Source organism: Triticum urartu, chromosome 2A (genome assembly GCF_056163025.1).
Source record: "Triticum urartu cultivar PI428250 chromosome 2A, HENAU_Tu73, whole genome shotgun sequence".
Taxonomy (NCBI): domain Eukaryota; kingdom Viridiplantae; phylum Streptophyta; class Magnoliopsida; order Poales; family Poaceae; genus Triticum; species Triticum urartu.
This window is the reverse complement of record NC_141874.1, coordinates 13128588-13146459: the sequence shown is the minus strand read 5'-3', so window position 1 is coordinate 13146459 and position 17872 is coordinate 13128588. Positions and strand designations below refer to the sequence as shown.

The following is a 17872-nucleotide window of genomic DNA, read 5'->3' as shown; positions in this document are numbered from 1 at the left end:
GTGCATAGGAGGTGAGCTAGAGCACCACAAAGCCCTCTCCCCCTCGGCCAGAAAAAACAGAGCACTGTGCTCTGCTCTTGCGCGAGGGGGTATATAGAGGCACCTCATTGGTCCCGGTTGGTGGCATGAACCGGGACTAAAGGGGAGCCTTTGGTCCCGGTTCAAGCCACCAACCGGGACCAATGGTGGTGGGCCAGGAGCGAGGCCCATTGGTCCCGGTTCGTCCCACCAACCGGGACCAAAAGGTCCAGACGAACCGGGACCAATGGCCCACGTGGCCCGGCCGGCCCCCTGGGCTCACGAACCGGGACCAATGCCCACATTGGTCCCGGTTCTACACTGAACCGGGACTAATGGGCTGAGCCGGCCTGGACCATAGCCCTGTTTTCTACTAGTGCCTTTATTTCTGGATTTTTAATAAGAGGGCCGTATGCATCATCATGATGCAGAGGCCGGGGGTATGCCTCCATTTTCAAAAAATACATATATGCAAACTTGGAAAAAGAGAGAGAGATAGAGAGAGAGAGATGTACGATGCCTTGAAAAGGAGAAAGAGAGAGAGAGAAACATATGCCCAATTTAAGAATGGGACGATTAAACGTTCCAAGCAAACCACTCAGCGACGTTTTAAGAATGGGACAACAAAACGTTTGGTGCATAGTCCATTTTCAGAATGAGAAAGTTAGCTGGCAGACGTTTCATTTTTAGGTTTAGAGCCGAACGGCTTGGCTAAATGCTTAAGGGTGGAATTGAATTCTTGACCTCAAGTGTTTGGTCCTTATAGCCAATAGCCAAGTAGACCAACAACTTTTTTTTGTATGTCTTGTAACCCATAGCTTATTTGTATGTACGCAACACAACCAAGATCACTGGCCCAATTTAAAATAAGTCGTGAAATGGTAGATGAGGAGACTTGCCGGAGGACAATTTGTTCATCGCCCTAGGAACGAGGTTGATGTCAGTGTTTCTCCTCAGATCCAACGGTCATGGTCTACCAGGCCACGATGGTAATAAGTTAGCACATACTGTTACTGGCATTCTTATGCTCATATGCTACAACTATCAATATGACAACTATGTGTGCCAGGTGCATATGCTATAGTCACCAACGAGACAATTATTAAGTTACCCAATTGTATATGCTATTGTTCCCAACATGATTATTTTGTAGTTACACAGTTGCAAATGTCATCGTTACCAACATGGAAATTATGTAGTTACCCAGTTATTCATGCTATAATTAGTAATATCACACAAATATGTTACCAAGTTGCCCACGTTACAGTTTTTTTTTTGAACTTTGCCCACGTTACAGTTACCAACACAACACAACTTGCTACAACATAACTGTTGATTGGGGGTTAACTGTAGAGAGAAATACCTGAATAAAGGCAAACCATCTATTGGAGATCTTGTTATTATACACTACCAACAATATTTGTCGTCATTATATCTGCAGCCAAAGCACAAGCATGGCACATTGCTTGACGGGATCGTGTATGGCGCGAGTATGAAATACTTGGGTCCAAACATGCTGGCATGAAAGAGGGCGCAAGGGACCAACATAATCCGGACCAAAAAAAATTATATTCGCAGCCCCAACTAGTTCCGCCACAAATCAAAGCCTCCTCTCAAGACCTCCTCCCCGACCAACATCGTTGTCGACCCCCTCTACCCTCGACCACGCACACCATAGCCGAACCCCTCTGCCAACATGTCCGACCGTTGATCTTTTTGTGAGGTCTCATGATATTTATCTCCATGTGTATTGTGTGAAAATATGTACAACAGCCTGAAGAGAGGGGATGCATCATCTTCCATAGATATCCGCATGTCAGAGAATAGCCCTGATGACCAACAGTCTCACAAAGCTTTGGAAGGCCTTACCATGGATGTTTGAAAGTCAATTAATGAAGACAACTACCAACATTGCTGGTTTCCTAGACCTTTTGCCAAGATATGGGCGAATTTGGCCCAAATATCGCATTGTGCTTACCAAGGTGGGGTTGGCTTCTTGGCACCTTATTGTGAGACCAAAATCAAATCAGTGAATTGTTCTTGGGGCCTTTCATAAGCTACAAACAATAACTATTAATTTGCAAAAAAAACAGTAACTATTGATAGGTATCTAATTTCTTTGAATGCATAGTAGATACTATGTAGTCTTGGTGGGTGGTGTGCAGGGCTAATAGTAATATTTGTAGGTGTTGATTTTGTTTCATAGTAGAGCCATAGAAATTAGTATGTCTTTGATCCAGATTTTCAGCGGTGACACAAGAAACCGTGTATTCAATTGATGTGCGCAATGTGTCATATGGCAACAGTTATCCTTTTTTAGTTTTATGGTAATATTTATGCTTACTATACTACCACAGTGACAGCATAATGATTTGTGTCTTTGCGTGCGCATGATTTAACATCGAGTACGTCTGTTGCTTAGGTTTGCATCAAGTCTCTAGCTTACGTGTGCGCTTGCGTCTATGGCAACAGAGAAGATCAACACAGACAACGACAATCGTACGACTGCATGTGCATCTGGTAAGTCCTAGCGACCGTTTTTTGAGAGGAAGGAGACCTCATGTTTTTTATTTTATTTTTTGAAGGAGGCCCTCCTGTTTGCTTGCACGTGAATCGAAATTTGATGAGAGATTTTGTTTTTTAAACAAATAAAAATAACCGATGAAAGTTTTTTAGGGGTTCAACCGAGTTTTATTGCTCGAATTCCACATATTGTGGTATAAGAAACGGATCATGGGGTTCAGACAACCAAACATGTCGTCCCTGATGAAAGGAATGTGAAAACTTGGCTAACGTATCTGCGTCGATATTTGCAGCTCTACCTTCGAAAGAAATGTTACAATTAAAAGATAATGCCTTAAGCTTGATCTCACTAATGATAGATCCATATTCTCTGTTGCTACCTTTGTCAATGTCATTGACCACCTGCTTTGTGTCTGAGGCTATGATGAAGTTTTGTAGCATCAGATCTTCCCCCAAGCATAAACCATCTCTACATGCAATACCTTCCAAAGTTGCTACGTCAGTAATGCCCATGATCACCAGGGCCGAGCTTCCAAGGTATTTACCAGTTGTATCTCGACACACTCCACTACTAATCCCTTTGCATGCGCTCTTGAGATTTCTACGTCGACATGGATCTTTCCAAACCCTGGCAGGGGTGCCTTAGGTTTTGCTATATTGTTACTCTTGGTACAGCAGGATCCTTCGTACCTTTTGTTGGTAGCACATTCAGCTTATTGATGAATCGAGTGATGAACTGGTGAGTGGCGGGTGGGCTCGCACTTGGTCATGAATAGCCTTCCTCCTAGCCCACCAGATAGCCCATAATGTAATTGCTAGACGAATGAACGCATCGTGTGACGGTGTGGCAACCATAGAATAAATCAATTGCTTGGTGCTCGGCAGTGTAATTGCACGAAGGTGTTTCGCCAACTCTCCATCAACTAATGCCTAGACGCAGCTAGACATCGAGGACTTTGGCATGGAATGACGCCATGAATCCGGGGTACCACATGACGGAGTCAAATCTAGCAGATCTCGTATAGGGGGTCCCGATCTAGTAGCCTGGGTGTGATGGTAACAGAGACACATGTTTTACCCAGGTTCAGGCTCTCTCGAAGAAATAACACCATACATCCTGCTTTGATTGTATTGATTGAGGGGGTACAGGAGTACATGTTGATCTACCACGAGATCGTGTGTGTATGATTTGGCGTCTACGGTCCTCATCTATCGGCTTATATAGAAACCGGAGGTGCCTAGGGTTCCACATAGGTCGGTTACATCTATGGGTAAATGTGCCGACGATCGCCCACCAAGTCTTCAGAAGATTCCATCTTGATTCTCCTAGGGCCCAATGAACGTGGCCCACTGGTTGGTCATTTTGGGGTCCTTGGCCGACCCATATGTGCAGGAGCCAACATGGTTAGCACCCCCTAGTCCATGACACCATCACCATGAAGACCACAAGTGCACCACGGTGCCATGTTTCAGTGTGCTCGTGCGTCCTCACCCGAAAGTGCATGTTTTGCAAGTCTCCATAAGAACATGTGTATTTTTCCTGGAACTTGAGTTGTCCAAGGTAGTTTCCATGAATCGACATAATGATCAACGACAGGTGAGGGGTCGTTCCTCCTGCTTCGACTCATGGGTCTAATGCGGGCCGACCCGATCCTCATTTCCTCTTTTTTTGCGCAGATTTTGTCCTTTGGACGGTCGGGGCTTGTTTTCCTAGATACCTCCTATGTGGCACCTTTACGCCACTTTTCTTCCCTGGCGCACATGCGCGAGATCACCGGGCCCTGGCGCAAATTAACAACAATGGGAACTTGGTCGGCGACGCGCATGCTTGTTCTTTCGCTTCTCTCGGTGTCAGTCGTTTGAACAGTCAATGGTCAACGATTAGTAAAATAACATGAAATTTGGAAAAACATCTCAGAAGACCTCATATGTTTAGAAAAAAAATCACAAATATGAAAAGGTTCAAAATTTTGAAAAACTTCATGAATTTGAAAAAACAATGTTCATGCCTTTTAAAAAAACATGGTCCAAAAAAGGATCAACAATTTAGAAAAAAGTTCAAAAATTCGAAAAAGATTCGGGGATTTTGAAAAAAATAATGGATTTGCAAGGAATTGCAAAGTTGAAAAAATAGATCACCTATTTTAAAAAATTGTGAATGTGAAAAAGTTCATAGATTTGGAAAAAGATTCACAAATTTGAAGAGTGTTCACGAATTTAAGAAGGAATCATGAATTTGCGAAACAATGAACTGGGGAAAAATGACAATCGAAACAATGAACTGGGGAAAAATGACAATGTAAAAAGTTTGTAAAAGAAACACCGAAAACCTGGCCTAAAAAGAAAAAGGAAAGAAAAAGAAAAGAGCCGGTAACAAAAAGGCGAGAAGAACGAGACTACTGCTAAAGTGCTAAATGGGCCGGACCCTTTGGTGGGGGTGGCTGCCGTGTATGATTAATACGAGAGCAACTAACTAAAGGGTCACTTTTGTGGGCTCAGAGAACGACCAGTGGTGCGTTTTGCCCCTGCCACATGTCGCGTGCTAGCGCTCCCTCTAGATTTTATTTATTTTAGTTTTCTGTATGTATTTTTGGGTTTTATATGGTTTTTTTAGGGTTTTTCCGCTTACCGGTTTACGCATGGTTTTCCTAGGTTTTAGAGAAAATCACCAATCTTTTTTTGCATCATTTTTTCCTTTTCTTTTTTGCTTCCACGAGAACCACAAATTTGCTTATGGCGGAGTAACAAATTTGCGTCCACGAGAAGTGTGCTTCTCAAAAAAAAAGAGGAAAGTCCAAGAATATTTTTTTACATGATTAATTTTTTGCTTCCACGGAAGTACAACTTTGCTTCCGCATCAGAAAAGAAAAAAACACCTTAATTTCCTTTTGCGTGAGTTCTTTTTCTGTTTCGTGAAGGCACAGATTTAATTCTACGAGGAAAGGGAAAAAATCATGATTTGTTTTGCTTCCACGAGAAGCGTAAATTTGCATCTCGTGGTGGCACACACCTGTGCTTTTCGAAAAGGGAAAAAAGTTGGGAAAATTGTGCTTTCGGCTGCCCTTTTTGTCGTGATTGTTTTGATCGAAACCTTTTAACATGTGATCGAGTTTTGAAGATCTCGACATGAGAAATCAAACGGTGAAAACGATTCGGCATTTGAACATACAGTTCACGAGATAAAACATTTTGAAAATGAATCTACAAAAAAAAGAGAGAAAACTCTCATGTCGCGACAAAGTGGTGCCCATGTAACGTGCCACTTGCCAGTGCCTAAGAAGGTGTAAATGACCTTTGCAAGGTATACTCTTAACTAGTAATTCTTATCTGTTGATGTCTACTTTTTTATACACATTGTACATTTTACATACACCTTGTACTTTCTTTTTTTACATCAAGAATATCTGCTTATAGATGGTTAACTTTTTAAAAAAAATACATGATTAACATTTTTACATATTTATGTTTTGAGATCTACCTTTTCTCATACATGTTTTGCACTTTTCATGTCCATTTGAAACATATTTGTACTCCCTCCGTCCCGAAATAATTGTCGTAGAAATGGATACACATGGATGTATCTAGAATTAAAATACATCTAGATACGTCCATTACTCGGACAAGTATTTCCGGACGAAGGGGGTACATGTTTAGCAATTTTGAAATGCATGATTAACATTTTTTCCAATGCGTTTTGAGATCTACTTTCTCTACTTTTGAGATCTAATTTTTTTTGTACATGTTTAACATTTTTTTCAAATGCATGATTAATTTTTTTTAAAAACAGAATTAAATATATATATATATATAAACAAAAGTGAAGAAAATAAATAAAAAAAACGAAAAACTGGCGCTTAAGGCCCCGCGCGCTGGGCCGGCTCATCGGCGAGCGCTCCTACTGCATTATCTCACAGCCTCACAGGGTCACAGCAGCCGTACATTCTCTCCTGCATTATCTCCTCCCTCCAACAAAAAAAGAACCGCACTTTCACCTGCATTATCTCCTCCACCGCTGGCCGGCCGCCCTCCCGGCATCCCCCGCCCAACCTCGTCGCTCCCCTGCGCCCCGGCCTCCGGCAGCCGGCTCAGCCTCCGCTGCTCCGCTCCGGCCCCCGCCCCGGCCGCTATGCTGCCAGGATGCTCCCCTGCCGGCCTCCCCTCCGCCCTCTATCGCCCTCTCCACGAACCGCTCCCCCAACAACCGCTGGGTGGCAGGTACGACCGCGCCCCTCTCCTTTTCTTTTTCATGGATGCTTTCTGTTTTAATGGATTGTCTTGGATGGCGCCTCGGCCCTCAGGCTTGGCCGATAAGATAAGGCTAGTAATAGGGGTTTCTGTTGTAGAACAGCAGGTGAATAGATTAGATTCCCTCATTCCAGTTCAGTGATAGCTTTGAAAGCTTTTCCGGGAGTAACTGCTGCCGTTATCGATTTTCGGCATCACTTTTCTTGAAAATCGCTCCAAGATTAGGCCATAATTCATCAATTTCATTATAAGGAACTGCTGTTGCTGTACTGTCAATAGAAGAGAGGGTTCACCCTGTTCAAATAGCTGTTGTTGCCTGCAGCTTGCTTCAGTGGAGGCTCATCAAAATACAAAGTCTAAGACTACTATAATATTATCTAAAAAAATCACAAAACATTCGAATGATTAAATTGCTGCTCCTGAATACTCCACTGATTGATTAACTTCTTATCACGCACTCTATTTTCTTTGCCAAATGAGCCAGTGAACGTCGATGTTTGCCCAAGTCTTCGTAGACCTCTTTCCGATGAAGTATCTTTTTTGTGTCATTCCAAATGTGATGCAAGTCTCGGTATCTTATTGGTGAGACTGAATATTTGACTTCAACAGAACCCTTGTTGTTTTTTAATATACTGTATTTTTGTACCCGTCCACTCTTGTTCAAGGACTTGTGCAATCAAAACAGTGGCTTTCATCCTTTCAACTGTATAGTGTTGAAACCCCTTTAGTTTTTAGTTATGACAAGTGAGGACAAAGCTGAGCTTGAACTGTGAGCAAGAGCTGTTACAAACCCCTTCAAGAACTTTTAGTTTAGATGGAAGATTCATTCTTGGGAAAAAAATACATTGGTGAAAGATTTGTTTGTTATGCAGTCTTTATCCGTGTTTGCCCTTGCAGGATTTTTTTTCATCTTTCATTTTGGTTGTCCATGTTCCCAGGAAATACATGTTCTTTCTACAGACAAATGTTGCCACCCCCATTGTAATCACAGCAGCTGCACCAGGCAAAGGTGGTGGTGTGCTTGATCGACCAGCAGAGAAAGTTTCTCCTGGCCGTCAATCTGAATTCGATAAGAAGTAAGTCTATTTCTGTTTATTGTGAATCTTTTTCCTTCTTTTTTCGAAAAAGATGGTTTCCCCTTGGCCTCTGCATAAATCTTTTTTTCCCCTTTGTAACTGCAAATTCCAAGAACTGGATATGTCTTTTGTTTGGAAAAAGTTGATAGATTATTTTTACAGTATCGGTTCAGATCTCAGAAATAGATTCTAAACCCTGCCAAGTTGAGTGTAATTTCCCACCTACTGATGGAAACTGAAAACTACAATCTACTACTTCAGGTGATGCCAAACAAATAAGAATGTTATTTATCCTAGTGGTGTGAGCTGCTTCACTTGAAACGCCCAATACTTAACCACTCCCTAGTCATTGTTATTACTGCCACAGCACAAAGCCAGTTTATTTCTTCACAAGGCAAAGCTATGAGCCACACTTATTCATAGCAGCAAGGGTCTTTAGTTTATCTAGCTTAACTGTTTTATAACTAGTATATGTTTTTGTTTTCATCAATATATAACTGTACTTGTCAAGTTATGTCAACTTGTCATGAAGTTAATGATCTGCAATGCACATATGGTGGTCCCAGTGAAGACTCGAAATGCCTTTACTATAGAGATGTTGTCATGAATGCTATATTTCCCGGCCTGTTTACTGTTAGAACTGTCACTATGAAGTTTCTTGTGCGGGGTGGGTTGTACGTTTAGGAGTGCTGTTTTAGTGCCAGATGTAGGCACGTCGTTCTAGTACCAGATATAGGCATGTAAGCATTGCCTCGTTTTAAAGAAAAATCTGCACATTTCAATTTCAGGGTTGAAATATTCACATTTAATGTCTTGTGGTATAGGACATAAGGAACAATGACAGATCAATGAGCCTAGCTTGACTTTTCGTGAAACAGCAATGGCCATCAGGCATGAGGAGGACTATCTTGTGGTTTATTTTGCAAGGCATTATAGCTTGAACAAAAATAATAAGTATTATTTTGCAAGGCATTATAGCTTGAAAAATAATAATATGTGTTTAATCTTACTCCCTCCGTCTGATAATATAAGATCATTTTGCATGTTGTTTTAGCTTGCAAAATGATCTTATATTATGTGACGGAGGGGGTACATCATATGATTGTTGAATTTTGCTTTATTGTTGTGAAATTGATATAATTAACAATCAGTTGCCATCTTATTCGTTGGATTATAAAATATATTACTAGGTATAATAAATCACAAAAAATGGCAGAAAAATGTGATGCATAAGATCTGAGAATAAGCAACACGCTTGAGCTAACATAATATGAGGCAATAACATAAATAGTTTAATAAAACTGACAGATCTTCAGTATTACCAGGTTCAACTTTGAGATCTGATAAACTAATTTCAAGATATCTGCCCGTTTTTTGGGTGAAATTTTTGGCACATTTACTTGCATTGGTTATAAATCTTAGAACACCAAGATATTCTCGCATCCTTTTTCACTTGCAGGAAATCCCGGAAGATGTCACCTCCATTCCGCGTTGTCCTGCACAATGATAATGAAAACAGGCGGGAGTACGTTGTCCAAGTCCTGATGAAGGTTATCCCTGGGATGACCGTCGACAATGCTGTTAATATCATGCAAGAGGCACACGTGAATGGGATGGCAGTAGTTATTGTCTGCTCGCAGCCGGAAGCGGAGGAGCACTGCACAGCGCTGAGGGGCAATGGCCTACGAAGCTCAATTGAACCTGCAAGTGGTGGCTGCTGAAATAAGGGTTGCTTTTTTTGCCACTTAGTTTGTAGGTACCCCTGCATATACAGATACAAGGCGCTCGTTGTTAAAGATGGACATGGTTACCTCCATGCTTCTAAATCGAAGCCGATGCAACCGATATATCAGTTTGGGGGTCTACCAACATAGATATAACCTATCATTCTGTAAATATCATTTTTACACATATCATCCCATATAGACCGAAATTTCGACCAATATGGCCGATGTCGGACCCTATATGTCCACTAATATAGACCAATACCTAGATGTCAACATTTCTTTTCCAGAGAACAGTGAAAATAAGACTATGTATTCACAACTTCACCGTAAGTCATGCATACTGTTTGTAGAAATGCTTATATAATGTATATCTTTTAGTATTAAAGTAGGGATTTTGTGAATCTTTCTTAAATAGTTTTAATCAAAAGTTTTGCTAATTCACATCTCATCTAATTTCTTCATTGTTCGACTTATAACGGCAAGATTCGTGCTTTTTCTTTGTGCTGCCGCGACGGCTTGTGCTCGTATCGTTTTACCTCGGCTGTGCCTTTGCCACGTTTGTATTTCTTTTTAGCTGACCACGCACGAATTGTCGATGCCTTGAGAAATTAAGAGAACAGAGTAAAAAGGAGATGGGAAAGCCTACTCGTTAGTTGTCTATTTGTGCCATTACTTTTTCTCCAACGCCATTTTTGTGATGGGGGCTTCAACCATTCCGTCAACTGGAGTTTTTTCTTCTTCTTTTCTGATTCAACAGCTTTATATATAACTCAGGGATATTACAAATTCTGTGCACTGTAGCTGTACGTGTAACTTTTGACACATAAACTTGTCTGGTCTAGTTGCATGTCTATTTTCGACACAGATTTAACCGGTCTCGAATTTAATTTCATGTCTATCCTACATACGCAACTTGTCCAACCCTAACTCAGTTGCATGTCCACCTTTGATACACAATTTGTGTCCATCCTCGATACGAAACTTGCCTGACCCCTGACCCAATTGCATGTCCATCTCTGACATGGAACTTGGCTGACTCTGATCTGGTTACATGCCCATCAACATGCAACTCACACACGAGACCCAGTTGCATGTCCATCGTCGACATGCAACTTATCCTGACCTGGCCCTATTACATGTCAATCCTCGGCATGCAACTCGCTCGACCTAGTTACATGTTCATCATCGACACGCATTCGCACGCGAGGCCCAGTTGCATGTCCATCATTGACCTGCCCAGTAGCATGTCCACCCTTAAAACGCAACTTGTCCCGACCCCGACTGAGATGCGTGTCCGACCGACCCCGACCTCGGCATTTTCTCCTCCCCCTTCCGCGCGCGAATTCCTTTTTCATTTTCATGAAAGGAACAAATGTGCCAACACTTGATTTTTCCTTTTGTTGTAGGGGAGCGCTCACGTGGATGAATGGACAATAGGACCAATAGCACATTTTTATTCTCATTTATTTTTATCATTTATGTCTTTATATTTTCTATGCTTTTATTATTTATTTTATTTATTTTTATTGCAATATTTTAATGAGCCATGCAAACATTTATTTAGAGAAGTGTGAAATTTTCTTTAGTAGTAAGATATATGGGCACATACAAGGACATTTTCAAAACAAAACATGAACATTTTATATTCACAAATGTTTTGGTATATGCAATTGTTTTTTCCAAAACATGACCAGCTTTTAATAAAATATTAACATTTATTTTAGAAAATATTTTTTCTAAAAAACTATACTAAATAAAACTTGTTTTACAACATGTGAACACTTATTTTCTTATACAATAGAATCTTCAAATAAATACATAATTTGATTATTTTGGGCACTGTTTCTACGTGGACTATTTATGGAATACACAACTAATTTATTTTAACACATACATAATTTCTTTTCACATATAGGAAAATTTGAAAACTTATAACCATTTCTTTTCACGATTATTTTTTTACCTTTGATACTTGAACAGATCTTTTTAGCACACATAAACATGTTTATTATGAAATTAATAATTTAAATTAAATAATATATATTTCAAAAATTTCAGATATATTATGTACTATTAAAAGTGAATTTGTTGCTTTCGCTTCCGTCTTTTCCACCCATCCAATGAATAGCTGCCCCGTCCAACCGATATTTTTTCGAACCATGCAAAAAAAACATTATTACTTTTGAAGCCGATCCTCACTTCCATGTTTCTAAGGAAACAAATCCCGTAGTTGTACATATACAATCTCTATCACACCATATCTTTGTTTACCTTTGCCTATGGATTCACTTCCCACAATGTATCTTTATTTCAACCCGATAAAAAATTCCTACACTGAACCACTAGAATAAAATTGTCCCCCATTGCAACACGGGGGGGGGGGGGGGGGGGGGGGGGTGGATAATGAGCTATTGTGTTTAACGGACCTCACTAAGTCGTCCCATATCCAATGCATGCAAGAACGTATTGTTACTCACTAAGACACGGGGCACCCCTCACACACCTCTCACGTTGAAATACTCCACAAAACTTGAAGTATGTGTCAAGAAAAAAAATGAGGTAAATACGCTAGTGGTGCTTTAACTTGTCATAGATGTTCACTTTAGTGCCTGAACTTGAAAAATACACCGAACTGGTTCTAAAACTTGGCACGAACGTGCAAATACGGTGATAATCCCATCTGTAGATGTAAAGTGCGTCCACATGGCCCGTATATGGATGATGTGGCACTGACATGGCGTAGGCCTCAATTGTAGCTAGGAAACAAAATTATTACTTGACTCTATAACTAGTGGACCCGCATGTCAGTACATTAGAAAAATTAATATGAAGAATGAAAAAATGCGGACAGGAATCGAACAAGCAACCTGATGTGTGCCCGCTAGTTGCGATACCCACTATTACCAAACATGTACTGGTTATAAAAATGGCAACTCCATTTATATGTATTTTATATAAAAGTCTTGTGCCCATAAATTGGCTGTAGCCAGTGGCCCATTTTGCACACGTTATTTTTTCAAAAAAAGTGAAAAGCATATTAGTACTAATCATAATAATAAAATGAAGATTCAAATATGTGTGAGTAATAATTACCCCATGCTACACAAATATCCGTGTGCACAAAAAATAAATATATAGAGGAGTTTAATAAAATAACTTACTAAAAATGTTCCTGTAAGTTTTAGAAATATTGACTTATTATTTAGAAAATTCCTTTTTAAATATAATACATGATTGTTTAAAAATATTTGTAAATATAAAAATTTAAAATATGTGAATAATTATTTAAATGTTTGAATAATTGAATGAATATTTACAAATGGTAATCTAAAAGAAATGAATTATTTATATTATTCAAACATTGTTATAATTCATATATATTATTCATGACTGTACATTTTATATATTTGTATATCAATGTTAAATATAATCCATGACTGTGTATTTTCAATGTTTGTTTACGAACAGTTTGAAACACTCATATGTTATATTTAAAATAGTATTTTCCAAATAATTAGTTAATATTTCTAAAAGTAAGTTTTTTTTATTGCATACCTCTATATATTTACTCTGTGTGCACACCGATATTTGCGTAACATGAGGTAAATATTAATAACACATGAATATTTGAATCTAACTTTTATTATTATGATTATTATTTACATACTTTTTACATTTAAAAAAATGTTTCCAACATGGGCCACTGGCTGCAGTCAATTTATGCACATAAGAGTTTTTTTGTTCAATACATAATACTTGAGGGACTCTCTTTGTTGACAAAACATGTTTGTTCTGGTGGCTAGCACAGGGATCCCCGAAGTTCAGGTAGCAGGTTCGATTCATGCAGTCCAAATTTTTATGTTAATTTTCGTCAGCCATATACAATGGCAAGACGACGTATATTACATCTACGGACAACATTGGCACCGTATTTGCACGTTCGTACCAAGTTTTAGAACTATTTCGGTGTATTTTTCAAGTTTAGACACCAAAATAAACATCTATGGCAAGTTCAAGCACCACTGATATATTTAGCTCAAAAAAATAAATCCTAAGGTGGGTTCGCTAGGGAGAAGGAATGCTTTGCATCGGATGGGTGATGATCCAATCGGTTCCGTCGCCTTTGTAGCCATTGGATGGCATGGACAATAATCGTCTGATGGTTGCCGCGCTGGCAAGCTGCTCCCCCAGCTGTTTGCAATACGTGGCTTGTGTTGTGCTTGGGGGTTTGCAATACGAGCCGTGTTGAGCTCCGTTTTGAAGCACTTTCTACCATTGCAACATGACGTACGTTACGATTGCAACAAGTCTCCCACAGTTGCCTCCCCCCCCCCCCCCCCCCCCCCACACACACACACACACATACATCAAGATATAGCTAAACGCCCCAAATACCATGCAACACGGCTCGTGTTGTGTTGAGGGGTTTACAAGATGAGCCATGTTGCGCTCCATATCATAACATTTTCTACCATTGCAACACGAGCCATGTTGTTGATCCATTCACTGCCGCTCCCATTGGTCGGCCTGTCTGCAACCTGTTTGTAACACGAGCCATGTTGCAAGACGTTTGTGCGGTGGGGCAGTGTGCTGAGTGCAGAACAATAAAACTCGGATTGGACGGCTCCGAAGATGGCCAACGCACGCAACTAATCAGTCGGTTGAGCAACAACGCTTTCCAGAAGAAAAAAAGGTATCCTTATTCGGCAAATGTATACATTTTTGTCTAATGGTATGTCCTCACTAAAACTAATATGCTACTACCCCCATCCTGATTTACTAGTCCCCTCGTATTTGGTCATATTTTAACCATGACCTCAACTAATAAAATATAAGTTATACGTAGCAAACATAATATCATTGAAAGTTACATTTAAATATGAATCCAAGAAAACAATATTTGATGACATGCATGAACATTTTTGCTAGTCAAATACTAGGTCAAATTTTGACCTAAAATACGAAGGGGACTGATAAATCCAGACGTATGTAGTACGTATAATTTGGAACCGAGAGAGTAACAAACTTTTTTCCCTTCTACTAGGTCTTTAGGAATTCCCCTAAAAAAAGAGTAAATTGGATTCTGGTACTTTGCACTGAACTCACGTATAACACGAGCTATGGATGCATGCCAATTAGGGAGAAATATGCATGTGTAATAGACTAGTCAATCAATGGTCAGAGCTAGTGTGCGGCTCGCTCGCAGTTTGAATGCTGGTAACTCGTCAACATCTCCCGCCAGCTATGGACCAGACACAGCGACACCCGTGCATCATGTGACTGCTACCTGCAGCTAGTGCGTGTCTGTGGAAGAGAACGACTCCGGACAGTGAACGTACGGGTCCACCGACACCCACAAGAGACCTGGCTCAGTGCAAGATTCCACAACAAGGCTAAGGCTAACTCTCCACTACTTTGGCAGGTTGTGCTGTGAAAGTCCAAAAATGATACCTTCCAGGAGGTAAATTTCCATAAAACTGCCATCGATCCGAAGAAATGACTCCATATGAGCTATCTCAGCAAAGACCTTCTCTGATATTGGCAAATGGAAAAGGTCACGAAGATGATCAAACTCAAGAATATCTCTAATTGATAGGTGCTCATTTTTTGGTACAGATTAATTTAATTTGCTGTCATTCGATTATTCTAACGAACACTGGTAGAAAAATGGCCTGTTGTCCCGGTTCGTAAGGGCCTTTTGTCCCGGTTTTGGAACTGGGACTAAAGGGTCGGTACTAATGCCCTGTCCCTTTAGTCCCGGTTCAATCCAGAACCGGGACAGATGGGCCTCCACGTGGGCAGTGCGCGGAGCCCAGGCAGGAGACCCTTTGGTCCCGGTTGATGGCACCAACCGGGACCAATAGGCATCCACGCGTCAGCATTTCTGTGGCTGGGATTTTAGTTTTTTTTTGAAAGGGGGGGGGGGTTGGGGGTTTTGGGGGGTCAATTTAGGTGTTTCATAGTTTCATATATTGTGTTAGCTAGCTATAATTAATAGAGAGAAGTGTCCTCTCTTATGTCCGTGCTTGGTCGACGCTACGTACTATACATACGTATAGAGAGGACTAGACACGCTAACTAGCTAGTAAGCAAACGAAGGAAACAGAAGATCGTCATGAACATATATGCATACAGAGAGAAGTGATATCGACCACCTCTCCTTCTCCAAGAGATTGGTCGAACAACAAGTTCTCGTATATCTATCCGACACTATCGGCTACATATATACAATAATTATCTCTTACAAATATAATCATACGGACTCAGGGTCCACATAGTATTCTCCGTCTTCAGCGATCACGTGGTCAAGAAAGAATGCCGCCAATTTCTCTTGAATTGCTCGCATGCGAGCTGGTGCTAGGAGTTCATCCCGCTTCCGAAACATCTAATTTAAAGAAGGGGGTCAATACATATATATATGAATGAATGAAACTCAACACAAATGATGGTAATAAAATAAAATTGTGAATGTTGTTATTTACGTACTTCATATTATTCGTCAGTATAGCCCCGCTCACAGGTCGTGTGGCGGATGGACTCGCAAACGTAGTATCCACAGAAATCATTCCCTTGTTCCTGCCACAACCACTTTACAAGAAATAGAGGTCAATCAAACTGATAAGCAAGAATGCCAAATGGTATTGATGAAACTAGCGCTTGAATCACTAGTAGATGCGCGGAACATGCTACTATAGTACTTACTTTCGGGTGTCTAAATTGCAGCTCGTTCGGCAGTCCCGGAGCTTTTCTGGTGAATTTTCTCCAAACCCTGCCGGACAAAGAAAACAATTACTTGATATATCAGGAAATGAACAAAGTTGCTGATATGGTAGATAATGATCGATTTAACTTACTTCTCGAGTATTTGAGTCATGTCTGCATAGTCCTGGGGATCTTTTCGTCTTGAGTCTAAAACGGTTACTAGTCCCTGCTGAAGCTTAATCTCTAGGAGAATATAGTGGAAACTACACACGCATGCATAACTCATCAATTACATTACTATAACCTTGACTAATATATAAGGGAAACCGAATACGCACAAGACAGTAACACTCACTTGAAGTTGTAAGGAAAGAGTATTATATCTTTGTTTTCATTTATTACCAACGATCGTAGCAAGTTGGCCTCCGTAGCTGCGGCATGAAATTTAACCTGAGTTGCATCTATGAGATATGTGTTAATGAACCCAATATCACCGAATGGTCTTTTCTTCAATTCGGCGATCTTCAATCTGCATAATATAGTGAGGATGATTATAAATACATGCAATGAAAGAGCTGAGCTATATAGTGAGACTTAATGATAGAAGTAGTACTACTTATAGACAGTAGCAGGTGACCGTTGTTTTATCGAGGGCCAATTGATTGAAAAAATGAAAGAACTCCTCAAATGAAACAGGCAACAGTTCAATTCCAACGAGGTCATGCTCCTTTTTAACTTTCACATACAAAGTACTCCTCCCCCAGAGTCTCTGCAGATTTTCAAGTATCAATCATGCAATCTTCGCATCATCGTTGATAGAGATATTTCATCTTTGACGAGAGGCTTCCCGTACTCGTATCTTTGTATCTGCACCTCCATGGGTTCATAATGTACATCGTCGGGCAGGTAATCGCCAAGATTGCTATAACCGGGCACCATCCTCGGATCATTAGCGACGTTGTCGCTAGGCACCTTGAGCGGGGGGCACGATTGCTTCGCTTGTTCGCCGAGCTGGGCAATTTGTTTCCTAGCTCGTCGTTCTTTCAGCCTTTGATCACTGACAGTACTTCCCGACCGCTCCGCTTCGGCAAATTCCTTTCCAATAATGTGGTCATAGTTTCCTTTCGGCGGAGACTTGGGTGGTTTTGTCAGGGCAGCCAGAGTGCGCTTCGCTTTCACCGGATCTACCTTCTCCTCCGGAGGTGGATGTCTCTTTGCTTTCAACCCTTGAAACCAGTCATCCACTTCGGTTTGAGCGATCTCAGCATTCTCCTCCGGGGTCCTCTCGTATGGTAACTTCTCTGGAGTCTTCAGAGAATGACTGAATCTGTATGTCCTCCCGCCTCTAGCTGTACTGCTAGACGCCGGCCGAGCAGACGGAGCGGTTGTCTTCTTTACTTTTTTACGAGGCGGAGGAGAAGGACTACGACGCGCCGGAGCAGCCGGAGCGGCGGCAGGTCTCTTCCGCCCTTGCTGACGAGGCGGAGAAGGAGGAGGCTGGCTGCTCGGGCGCGTCGGCGCAGGCCGAGAAGGAGGTGGAGTGCCGCCACGCGCTGGAGAAGGAGCCGGTCGAGTGCCCTG

The 17872-nt window shown here is 41.0% G+C and overlaps 1 protein-coding gene across 1 annotated transcript; it reads left to right on the top strand.

The window, feature by feature from the left end:
* Nucleotides 1–6468: 6468 nt before the first annotated feature.
* LOC125530781 (ATP-dependent Clp protease adapter protein CLPS1, chloroplastic) lies at nt 6469–9974 on the top strand. Its single transcript, XM_048695184.2, has 3 exons — nt 6469–6756; nt 7725–7862; nt 9322–9974. The coding sequence occupies exons 1-3, from the start codon at nt 6668–6670 to the stop codon at nt 9581–9583; spliced, it is 489 nt and encodes a 162-aa protein (XP_048551141.1). The 5' UTR covers nt 6469–6667; the 3' UTR covers nt 9584–9974.
* The last annotated feature ends 7898 nt before the right edge of the window (nt 9975–17872 follow it).